This window comes from Lithobates pipiens, unplaced genomic scaffold (genome assembly GCF_037356315.1).
Source record: "Lithobates pipiens isolate NorthernLeopardFrog02 unplaced genomic scaffold, aLitPip1_a1.2 Scaffold_19, whole genome shotgun sequence".
In the NCBI taxonomy this organism is placed as follows: Eukaryota; Metazoa; Chordata; class Amphibia; order Anura; family Ranidae; genus Lithobates; species Lithobates pipiens.
Genome location: NW_027507764.1, coordinates 250490087 through 250503069, shown reverse-complemented (window position 1 = coordinate 250503069; position 12983 = coordinate 250490087). Strand labels below are relative to the sequence as shown.

Here is a 12983-nt window from a genome sequence, read left to right as displayed (position 1 = left end):
TATACACATGTACGTACCATTTAATCATAGCTATATAATTGCTCCAATACCATAAAGAGGTCCAACAGTTTAGTGGTCAACAACATCACATTCTGTGACATGACTGAATTGTGTACACTGTGCAAACTGGCCTGTTGGTACATGGGTTTCTTACACAAAAGATTGGTAATAACTGTACACTTGAGAGATACTCTGGTAAAATGACATGTCAGGGGTAATTTGGTAGATATCTGGATTTATAACTGCAATCACACGATAATGACATAGAAAAACACTATACTAGAGACCAACTAAGATTGTGTGCTGTGTTTTAAAAATGCCATTTTTTGGTATTTAAAAGGTAACATCTGCATGGTGACCATAGAGCAGCAATAAGCGTTTTCCCACCACTACATTGTTTACCTGCTGCAAGTGATCTTGGAGTCTGCCATTTTTGTTTTTTTTTGGTCTTACTTAAACCTTGCGTTGCCATAGAATTTGTTTCTCTGGGGAATGGATGCCCTGGTCAAGAGCTTAGTTTGGTTTCATTGATAACCAAGCATGGAACAGAGAGAAGGAAAACTTACTACTGTTCAATGTACTGGGATAAGTGGCGTTTATTTTTAAATAACATTGCTGTGTCATGAAATGTATTTATTTTAGGGATTTTTGTGTTTTTTTTTTGTGTAAATATAAATCATAATTAATGATGCACAACTAACAAACTTAATACATTTTACAGCTAGCAAGTGTTTCAGTGTATAGTATATTTGATCTGTACTACTATTATTGTAGTTTAGCATATCAGTAATAAAATTGTGATGGTGATGTACACTCTTCCTATGCAATTATTTTTACTCTTGCAGTCGGTAATAATTTTGCACAACAATACATGAAATATGAAAAATACACGTTTAGTTATCAAATAGATATTTTATTTCATTAGCAGCTTGTACCCAGTGGTGTCAATCATTTAGGTTTATATTCAATACTGTACCAAACCAAAAAAAAAATATACAATAGAATCTTTTCCTAAACTTAGAAAATAATTGTAGGAAAATGTTTTTGTAAAACAATGTCATAAATTAACTCTGGACATATTACACTGATTTACATGTGAATGCTCGGAATATTTTAAATACATTTGCTAATTAGCTGACCGTATGACAATTCTGTGTTGACAAATAATTTGATGCCATACAAAATAGTAATTATACACACAAGCTTAAAAAAAATCTAAAGTTCTGTAATGGCGAAGGAGCAATAAATCCACTATTAACAACTTACATTCAATACAGTAATAGCAAATTTTCAAAACTACCTAGGGACTTTTTTTTTTTTTTAAAGCAAAGTCAACAAATACTAGAGGAAAGGCATTACCTCTGATTTTTCATAGGTCTTCATTCAATTTTTTCCCCTTTTAATTTTTTTATTTGAATATAGGACTAGAGTATTTACATAATCGGTGTGAATGAAAATGATAATCTACTATACAAATGATATGCATTATAGATACCATGATACATCATGGAATTGTCCCCAGATAAATCAGTGTTTGTAAATTTTTTTACGTCACATCAATATTTCAATCATTCATAAAATTTCATCCATCCATTCATTCAATTAATGATTTTCTAAACTCAGTGTTTTCTTATTCACTCTGAACCCTATCCTGTAATGGAATATTTCTATTAAACCAATATTCTACAGCAAAAAACAAAATGTAGTAATAAATAATTTATAATAACCGCTTGCATGTGTCTGCAAGTAATTGATGTATGCCTGTTTGAGTGAAAAGATATCCACCCACATTAGATTTTGGTCCATTGTATCTCTAAAGGCTCTTTGCATCAAAGCACTTTGAACGAAGGTTGTTGGAGCGACACTCTTCAGACTTCTGGGTTTAATGATGCTGGCTAAAAGGATGTACTTGGAAGAACAGTTTCAGATTGAAGTGAGAGCCTCTTTTATTGTTCAGGGGATCATATAAAAACAAAACAAACAAAAAAGCTTGGGAGTTGGGCTTTGTTAGCCATTACAACTGTATACCCATCCAATTTGATATCAGTATAGCAGCTGTAACTGGTGCTGATGTATTTAAAAATGTATGAAGGGACATCTAGGACTTCAATATTATTATTAAAATATATTTTTATATGTTTACATTACACAGCTAAATCCTGAGAGAAAATGGACTGTATAAATTTTTATAACAGTTCTCATCACCTACAATTTTCCGAATCAGGAAATTACATCTAGATGGTTTTTTATTACAAACGTTTCAAGTAGCATACATTATTACAGTGTATACACGCTCAGGGGTGAAAAAAAAAATGTGTCCAGGCAAATCCTAAGAGTTACATAGTTTTTAGGTTGGTAATCTGACTTCTCACTGCTGCAGTTAATAACTACAGCCAGATCTATCCAGTACACCCAGGCTGTAATTAGTAAATGAAGGAGCAGCAGATGACCTACGAGGCTATATCTTTGCGCTCTCATTCTGTAAGTGTACAGTATGTGTGTGCAGGTGTGCCTGACTAGTTGAGTAGCAAGCACCTATACTAATTGCCTTTAAAAATAAATTGAATGATTTTAATTGAATACATAACTGCACTCATGTCTGGAGTTTAGCTTTGAGTCAATGATACATCTTCAGCAAGGTATCTTTCTTTAAGGATCTTGGGAAAAAAACACTTTGGCACAAAGGTAAGTAAGCCCATGTATTTACTATAAAGAGAAGAATATACTGTATTTCTTCTTGCTTTATTACTGTGTCAGTGGGCTTTTATTTGCTTACTGGATTTTGTTTTCTATTGCATACTGGTCTATGGGAATGCAACGCCCACCTAAAGCATGTAAGGAGGCCAACTGCAGGTCAGATGCTCATGTCCAAGAATACTAAATGATCTCAGAAGCATCTCAAACGGATGTTAAAGTGATACCAATTATGCAAGGCCAAATCCTATTGACACATATGACAAAGATTTCTATTTGCACAGCAATAAGCATTTAGAAAAAAAATGACAAGAATGTTTTAATCCCCCAATTACTTTTCTACACCCTCTGCCACCTTTAGCGTTCAGAAACTGAAGAAAAACAGTGAGGTTTCCAAAGAAAAAGAACTGTATGCTGGAGTGGGATCAATTAAAGCGGTCACGTTGCTTTATCCTTTATGTCTGTAGAATGAAATGATGATATGTAGTGTATCATGCACTCAAGAAAACATTGCATGTAGCATTTCTCTGGAGAGCATCAGCCTCAACGCTTGCATGGCAGGCAGCCAGCCAGAACAATTCATAATAAAACCTAAGCTGAGCTGATGCTGGGTTTATCAGATGAGCCTTGGGAAACCATGGTGCAATTATTCATTGAGAAGCTGCATTCACTAATGCCAAAAGTAACAAAATATGTTGTACATTGGCAATAAGTAAATTTACCTGCCAAATAACCTGAAATCGAGTTTAGCTAGCCCTGGGTATCACACACCTTAGCCGCATTGCATAGCTAACAAAGTGACACCTGCAGCTTACAGTATAACTATTTTATCTTTGACATAGATCCTGTCACAGGAATGGGCAGAAAGGAATACATACTCTTCAGTAGTTAAAACAGTACATAAATATTCTTTATTTCTTTCTTTACTTTTTTCAACTATTTATCCAGCTGGAATTTCCCTTTAACACTTACATAATGGACAACTTTTGTTTTTTTCCCCTTCTTTTCTTACATACAACCCAACTCCAAACATTTGGGGTGTAGGTTAAGGTGCTGTGCAAGGAGTCAAAGGGAGGTTTACTAATATTACCAGTGAAGGATTTATTGAGAGAGTTTGGGTAATACCAGGCTGGAGTTGGGAACAGTGGCATGTTGGGTTTTAGTGAGACAGCCAAGCCCTTCCGTAGCCACTGTCCAAAAGCATAGTCCAAGCCTGTAAGCAGTGAGGGTGGGTCAATGCTGACCACCCATATGACACATTGGGGAACTGTTAAGTGTACCCTTTATGGGCATCTTGACAAACACACCCATAGTGATCTTCCCTAACCAGTGATTCTAAGCATAGAATTACCTCAGTTTAGCCAGCAAAAACCTTTTGTGCACGGCCTGCACACCACCCTATGGCCCTATGGGTAGAACTACACACATGGTAGTGGGGCTATTTGACACACACACACACACATATATATATATATATATATATATATATATATGTATATATATATGTATATATATATATATACATTTTATTTATTAAAGAAAAGTTATGCTTTAGGACCCTGATGGGTTTGATGCGTGTGTGGAGTGCATTCCTGTTCTTTTTTTAATTGTTTGTGAAATTCCCACAAGGTGGCCAAGTAAAATGGGGAGGAAATACATGTCAGGTTTATGTGATTGGTTCCACCTAAACTCTTGAGTTTGATTAATTAACTGTGAAATACAAAGAAGCATACCTTACAGTGTGTGATACTTTAAAATTAGCGTTAAGGAGCCTTTTTTGCCAATAATTACATTTAAAATATATTCAATAACATTTATATGAGATAAGCCACATACACACATATATATAGCTATCCATAAAATATGGTCAAAAATGAAGTTTATTTAAAAAAATAAATGAACACAATGAAACAAATTATTCCCTAATGCACTGATCCTAAATTGCAGCAAAATAATTATTGCAGCATGGACGAAAAGTATTACTCATCCATAACTATGGTAGTTATATAAATATCAAGAGCGACAAAAATGCTCAAAACATCAAAAGATTTTTTTTTTTTGTTTTATTTATTTATATCTGTGTCTGTACTGATAAAATATAGGTTAGAAATGGTAGTCTACATGTTTATTGCAGCAAGCTCTCTTACCTTTTTTATGGTGAATTTCACTTTTTAAAGTAGAATTCCTAGTTTAATTTCACTATAAACAACCTGGCCCAAACAAATTATTTCCATTTCCGTTACAGAACAATGGGCCACTGTGCTTGCTATAGTAGGCCGTAGTAGCATTAGCTACATACAGTAAGTACGGGTGTGTTTTGGCAACTTCCTGTCTGCTGACAAAAATAGTGTATAGCCGAGTGTTTCTCCCCTTTCAGAAGAAGCCTTGTATTTTTATCAATGAATACAGAGGCCCCATAAAATTAATTTTAAATATAGATTAAAGCAGTGAAGTGCCTTTAAATATGCAGTGTTACAAGGCTTTTGTCCTTTTTCTCGATTAAGCCTGCACATCCACAGTGGGTAAAGAGAAATAATTCTGGTAAAGGTGAAAGTCCACATTTCTTAGGGCACCGAATAGTTATGTGAGCAAAGGTTAATGCATGGAAGTCAGTGCAGTGAGTCCTCCATAGGAATTGGTGACAAATCACTGCAAGCATCAATGATTTACTATCTGGAAACTGCTGTAACAATGTTCTGGAGATGTGTATTTATAATTGAAGAATTGTGTGACAGGAGTGACTTTGGGTCAGGGTTTGTGGAACTCAGCTTGCCCTGGAGAGTTCTGGAGGCTCCTTGTCCAGCTTCCCCGGAGCCTCCTATGTGTAAATCACCCTGTGTCTCTAATATTGGACAGTTTAACCCACTCTGTTTTCCAAGGGTGGGAGGGAAGTGTTTTGAAGTGAGATATCTGTGTGTCCAAGTGTGATAATAAATTAGTTTGTTGTTTGCCACTCCAAGACTGGTGTTGTCTGGTGACTGGGTGGGCTAAAGGGTCTTGGATAGTGCTGGTTCTGAACGGAGGCAGCATTGACGGCAGACCATGTTCTGTTTGAGGACAGAGGGTTTGTCACAATTTGTAAATTCAGATGTGCAGGGCAATGGATCCTAATTTGACGAATGTGCAGGTGGCAAATGTGCTTTATAACTGTGCAACCAAACAGGCATTGATGATGAACAAGTGACATATTAGTAATAGCAATAGGTAAGTATGGCAAATATTTGCCACTTCATAAACATGTCCCTACGTGCTAATCTGTGGATAAAGTTCTCCCAACAGTCCTTATACTTCTGCATGCTACATAGTACCTTTCTCAGTCCAACTATGGAAAGGCTGCAGATGGGAATTTCATCAGGCAATTACATTAGGCAGGAGGTAACTTTCTCCCCCACCTCTATGTATATTTTATTTCTGCTATAACTCTTTAATTTATATACATTTATATAATATTTGGATTCTTTTAAAATAGTTCAGTTTGGCAAAAACAGATGTGTCTAAATAGCACAAAATGGTAAATAGTTTCAAAAAGCAGGTTTTATACTTTTATATTTCTACTACAAGTCAGAACTTGTGTTTATACAAAGGCACAATCTAAGCAGAAAAAGGCTATTGCATCAAAGTCTATAGCAAGTCTCTATAGAAGATGTTTAGCTCACATTACAGGCATTTTTAGTATTTTAATATACTTTATCAGTATTATTTTTAATGAGGCTATAAATGTCTGCAAAGTGCACTACAATCCAGATTTTAGTATACTATAGTCAGTTCAGCAAAAATGATATCTGATTATTTTGCTATGGGATAATTTAGACTTGCCTATATTAGGGCCTGTATCAATGGACTTTTCATAGTTTCATAGTTCGTAAGGTTGAATAAAGACACCAGTCCATCCAGTTCAACCTGAGTGAGTGTCTACAATTGTCCCTGTACATTGCACACTCACATAAGTCCCTACCCTCAAGGAGCCCACAATCCAAGGTCCCCATTCATATACTAGGGCCAATTTCGGACAGAAACCAATTAACTGCATGTTTTTGGAATGTAGAAGGAAACCGGAGGACCAGGAGGAAACCCACACAGGCACAGGGAGAACATGCAAACTCCTGGCATGTGGTGTCGTGGTTGGGATTCGAACCAGCGACCCTTCTTACTGCTAGGCGAGAGTGCTAACCACTACACCACAGTGCCGCCACCTTTTGTGTTGCCATACATGTCTGTAGGAATGCAAAACCTGCTTAAGCCTAGGTTCCCATTGCTTCAGGTTAGAAATTGCGCAAGTTTAGGTGAACTCGCATGATTTCAACCTGGCAAAGCAGTCTGACTGGGGGCGATTTGACAGACATCTGTGTGGGCTACTGCACAGATGTCTATTGAAATCTCACCCGAAGCGCCAAAAGTAGGGCAGGAACCACTTTTGTGAATTGGTGTGGTGCCGCAAAGTCGGCGTCGCACCGATTCGGATGGTGCCAGTGCTGGAAATAGCTACCGATTTGACAAATCTCAGGACAAATCAGACCAATGTGAACCTAGGCTTAACCAGATCAAATGCAGGTCAACTCCAATTGTCAATGAATTCTGAGTGATCTAAGAAGTTTCTATCAGATATCAATCTCAAGCCATCTGACATAAGCTCAAAGCCCATTGGTGCAGGTCTTTAATATCAGACACTGTTCTTTTTTACAGTTAAAGAATGTATACAAGTCTAACTAATGTTTTGAAAGCATCTTTTGGTCTATGTTCTATGGATTTTTATTCATATCACCCACAGAAATGAGTAGTATTACACAAGTGTTGCAGGAATCAAGTCAGTATACAAAGGTGCAGCACATTCTTAGTAGTAAATAATGAATTCATATACCTTTAAAATGGTTCCCCAATAGAACTTTAATGCATTATATGTAATCCTCTTTCTGAGCTATATTATTGTATTTAGCAGGAATGTACCTACAAAAAATATACAAATACTTTTTATTTCACTTAATTTATTATACCTAGCTATCTCTTGTTCATTTATTCTTTGACAATAAAACAAGGCCAGTGTACCTCATCAAAACATTTGTGCTCTTTTTTTCAGCAACAGTATTTATTCTTTTCCATTGTTACTGGGATATTAACCAAAATTTGTGATATTTTAAAGTAGGATACTGGTATATTAAAGGAAATTAGTCAGCTTAAAGAGAATAAGGGATTTAAATACCAGGGTTTCTAAACTAGAAGTTATCTTTCAAGGAAAAATTAGGAAAGTTTTAAGATTATTTGTCACAAAAACACAACAAAGGGCAGAAATTAGTGATATTAAATATTTTACCGTTTGTCATTTATCAACTATTAGCTATATGCTAGGAGTTCAACATTTTAATAACAGCCTTTAATTTTAGAAGGGACACAAGTGAACTCATTAAAAGTCATGTTTACCCAAAATGTGAATGTGGCTACTGACAAACATGCTCAATCTCTATAGCTTTTTGAAATTCTAGTAGGAAGTAACAACAGGATTCTTAATTTATCATAACAAAAGTAAGTCAAGGAAAATTATTGTGTATTCTTTCCATTTCTGGTTCACCTTAGTTTGGATTAAAAAATTATTATGGAATCCCACTGTAGGAGATTGACACTGGTTATGGCCTTATGACCCCTAAATGGGGGTATAAAAAGATGGCAAGTGCTTGAACTTGAAATAATGCCCACAAGAAATGTAGCATCAGTGCTGCATAGACTTACGTTTATAACTGCTTTATTATGTCATGTGAATGTATTCACATCATTTTCCAACTGAGTACAGAAGATAATTTCCCTTTTTGTAATCGGTATGAAGACACAAGCCCCCCATGAATTTGTTCTAGAACACAGTACAATAGTATTTTAAGGGCACTTCAAACAGAGTATAATAGAGTATAGCAACAGAAATTGGACTAAAGGATTAGAGAGTTAAATTGCATGTCTAAAAACCAACCTAAAAAGTGCTCATAAAGATACTTTTAATACATAGCTTAAGGGTTAAAAAATAGCCATATTAGCAACCTGTTCGATATATATACAGTACATACATACACACACTGTTCTTTGGTAAAGACTCGGTCGTCTAAAACTGATACGTTAGTGGATACTACAGAATTACACCACCTAATTGTTTCTTTTGAGGACTTTATTTTAGAGATCTCTGCACTTGAGCTTTAGGGTCTGCAAACCTGCTGTTGCCATTATGAGTGATTCCCACTCTCACTTAAAAAAAAGTAAATTATGACTAATCAAACATGAGAACTGGATGCCCACGCCTCCCAGATAGACAGAAACAGGGTTGGAAATGATGAAATTATAACTTCCCAACCGTACTCAATCTATAACAAAAATATAATTTTTGCGTGTACTGATGCTTTCAATTTAAATATTCCTATTTGGTATCTTGGAATGATCTAAAACTGTCACAAAAAAATTACCTGGTAGCAACATTTAAAATGTTTTTCAAAAACTGGTCTGGTGGGATCATTGTAATTGTACTGCTATTCATACTGTATACCGAGAGACAACTTAATGCTCAGCACTAGGGTGAATTACTTGTTAATTACTTGTTATCAGCTTATTTCTCCAACAAAAAACACTAATCCCCAGAAAAATGCTCAGTGTTGCCCATCTGCTATAGATAATACAAAGTCAAATGATGGTGTTGAGCTCTCCTACCATAATTTGGGAGACACAAACTATGGTGTATAAATCCCATCATGACATACTGTATAGGTGGGGTATAGTTTACAGGAAGGTAATGCAACACACTAGTAATTACTTGAAACTGAGAGCTTTAGGTTGCAGTATACCTTTGAAAAGTCACCCCATTTGAGTTCTGTGAATAATGATAATTTTAATATAAGGCCTGTAAAGATATAAAAGGAAATTATAAAAGAAGATGTTGCTCATATCATCAAACTCATCATTCACCAACACAAAAACGTACACACAAATAAGCCCTAATTAGCAAAGGTCCTGTTGACTGAGATCATGTGCGGTTACTACTAATCTTATTTATTCAGCAAGAGCTACTTTATTGGCCACTAAAAAATGATACTATAGAAACAAATTAAATAGACCGTCTCCATTTTAAAATCAAAGGCATGTCTGCAAAGAAAAAAAATGGAGTGCCTGATTACTCTCTGTGTGCTGTTATTCCTTTGCCTGGCCCCTACATCAATATAGGGCACAATGATGATGTAGGAACCAAAGGAAGGAAACCAAGAGAACACTTGAAAGTGTGCTGGGTGATAGCGATAGAAAAAAATCAGCAGTACAGGTAAAGGGAAGAATAAACATTAATCCATTTCTTTGCAGGTATACATTTGGGTTTTAAAACAGTGATGAAATTACTGGAACAATAATGAATGTTGCCAACTGCCACACATTTTACAGAAAATAATAGCTTGGTCATCAAAAGACAAACACCCCCAGACTGATGTTCTTTACAAGTAGCTGGCCATTTATAAACTTTCCAATGGTTTATTACACATCAGAAACATTTTGAAATACAGAGCAGCTCATTTTTTAAAATGTAACAAGAAAGTGCTGCCAAAATGTATAGTTTTGGCAAGATTCATCTATTTCTCTGGTATGCTTTACTTTTAACTGAAAGACATGGTGCAAAGCTCTTTACATTAACATCCTATTATGTGCATGGATCTATTTATATTGTGACTTGAATTACAAGGGGATAAAAGGAGTGTTGTATAAGAGTGAATTGTATAAAGCTGAAAGAAAAGATCTAAGGCTTCCTTGTTCTTTGTTCACACCTCCCATCTCTATCCTAAAGTTGTCCAGAAGAGGCAAAGACAGCCACAAGTGGCTTTGCCCAGTATCTGTATTACTAATACTATGACTCCTACTCCCTTTGAACGAGTTATGCCCTTGTTTGGCAGCTACAAGAGCACAAACATAAAATGACACCGTGACCACCATTTAGTACAGTATACAGTGTGGAAGCATGCCGCAAGCAGAAAGCCATACAGTGTGATTTGTCCGAAGTCGCTTGCTGACATGCCCATTTAATATAAGCTGCTGGTGACTCCACTTGCAAGCATTTACCTACAACTGAAATGCACATTTACAGTGGCGTGACTATTTAAAAATGCCTTAGAATTATCTGTTATATGGGCCTTTCACATATAGTTTGTCAGTATATTAAAAAAATAAAATATAATTATAGCAAAAGCAGAAATGGAAACATATTTGATGAATTATTTGTACCATAAATTGTTTCTATACAAGTACAATTATAGTATTTATCAAAACACAACTTCCAAAAACTTAAATACAAATAGTGAAACTTATTGCATGATTCCTACAAAGCTAGATTTTTTTTGGCACTATTCGAACCATTAACATGTACAGAATATAATGTTACTCCATTTTTCATTGGAGCATATCTTCAAAAATACAGTGGCTATTCTCAATAGTGGTTGAACAGAACCAAGTAGGATGGTATACTCCCATCACAAACATTATAATAAGGCAAAATAAGGTATTATCTAGTATTCATGTGATTATACAAATTGCTCTACAATAATTGTATACACCTCTGGACAAATAACATGACATATATTATATACACATTCTGTATGTACATAAATTAAAAAATATTTACAGAGGTTTAAAGTGCCACTAATGTGCTAATCTTTCAGACATTTTCCTGTACTTTGTGGACGTCCTTTAAGTGGGAGATAAATTACATCAACTGCAATGCAACGGTCGCACTAATCCATCTTTGTAAACACGGAGAATGGCTTCACAAACAAATTTGTATTGACTCTAAAAAAACAAACAAAAAAAAAACCCACATGATGAATACATGAACAATCTACCAAATATTTAGCCTATGCAGTTTTAATATTTACTTAACTGAAAATTATTTTTCCGGCGATGTAGCTAAGCTTCTACAATTACACAGGCATATATGCCAGCTTGCATAATGCTATTCCAGGATATACAGTGCCGTGCGAAAGTATTCGGCCCCCTTGAACTTTTCAACCTTTTGGCACATTTCAGGCTTCAAACATAAAGATATACAATTTTTATTTTTTGTGAAGAATCACCAACAAGTGGGACACAATTGTGAAGTGGAACGAAATCTATTTGATAATTTAAACTTTTTTAGCAAATAAAAAACTGAAAAGTGGGGCGTGCAAAATTATTCGGCCCCTTTACTTTCAGTGCAGCAAACTCACTCCAGAAGTTCAGCGAGGATCTCTGAATGATCCAATGTTGTCCTAAATGACCGATGGTGATAAATAGAACCCACCTGTGTGTAATCAAGTCTCTGTATAAATGCACCTGCTCTGTGATAGTCTCAGGGTTCTGTTGAAAGCGCAGAGAGCATCATGAAGACCAAGGAACACACCAGGCAGGTCCATAATACTGTTGTGGAGAAGTTTAAAGCTGGATTTGGATACAAAAAGATTTCCCAAGCTTTAAACATCCCAAGGAGCACTGTGCAAGCGATCATTTTGAAATGGAAGGAGTATCAGACCACTGCAAATCTACCAAGACCTGGCCGTCCCTCTAAACTTTCAGCTCAGACAAGGAGAAGACTGATCAGAGATGCAGCCAAGAGGCCCATGATCACTCTGGATGAACTGCAGAGAACTACAGCTGAGGTGGGAGAGTCTGTTCATAGGACAACAATCAGCTGTACACTGCAAAAATCTGGCCTTTATGGAAGAGTGGCAAGAAGAAAGCCATTTCTCAAAGATATTCATAAAAAGTCTCATCTAAAGTTTGCCACAAGCCACCTGGGAGACACACCAAACGTGGAAGAAGGTGCTCTGGTCAGATGAAATCAAAATCGAACAATATGTTTGGCGTAAAAGCAACACAGCTCATCACCCTCAACACACCATCCCCACTGTCAAACATGGTGGTGGCAGCATCATGGTTTGGGCCTGCTTTTCTTCAGCAGGGACAGGGAAGATGGTTAAAATTGAGGGGAAGATGGATGCAGCCAAATACAGGACCATTCTGGATGAAAACCTGTTGGAGTCTGCAAAAGACCTGAAACTGGGACGGAGATTTATCTTCCAACAAGACAATGATCCCAAACATACAGCAAAATCTACAAAGGAATGGTTCACAAATAAGCGTATCCAGGTGTTAGAATGGCCAAGTCAAAGTCCAGACCTGAATCCAATCGAGAATCTGTGGAAAGAACTGAAAACTGCTGTTCACAAACGCTCTCCATCCAACCTCACTGAGCTCGAGCTGTTTTGCAAGGAAGAATGGGCAAGAATTTCAGTCTCTCGATGTGCAAAACT

The 12983-nt window shown here is 36.2% G+C and overlaps 1 protein-coding gene across 3 annotated transcripts in view; it reads right to left on the bottom strand.

The window, feature by feature from the left end:
- Positions 1-892: 892 nt before the first annotated feature.
- The window catches only part of PTPN3 (protein tyrosine phosphatase non-receptor type 3), a 294126-nt gene continuing 282035 nt past the window's right edge, over positions 893-12983 (bottom strand). For all 3 annotated transcript variants that reach the window (XM_077491913.1, XM_077491914.1, XM_077491915.1), the window contains one exon: positions 893-11484. In XM_077491913.1, coding sequence (XP_077348039.1) covers positions 11407-11484 — 78 coding nt within the window. In that variant the 3' untranslated portion in view covers positions 893-11406. The remainder of the gene's footprint in view (positions 11485-12983) is intronic.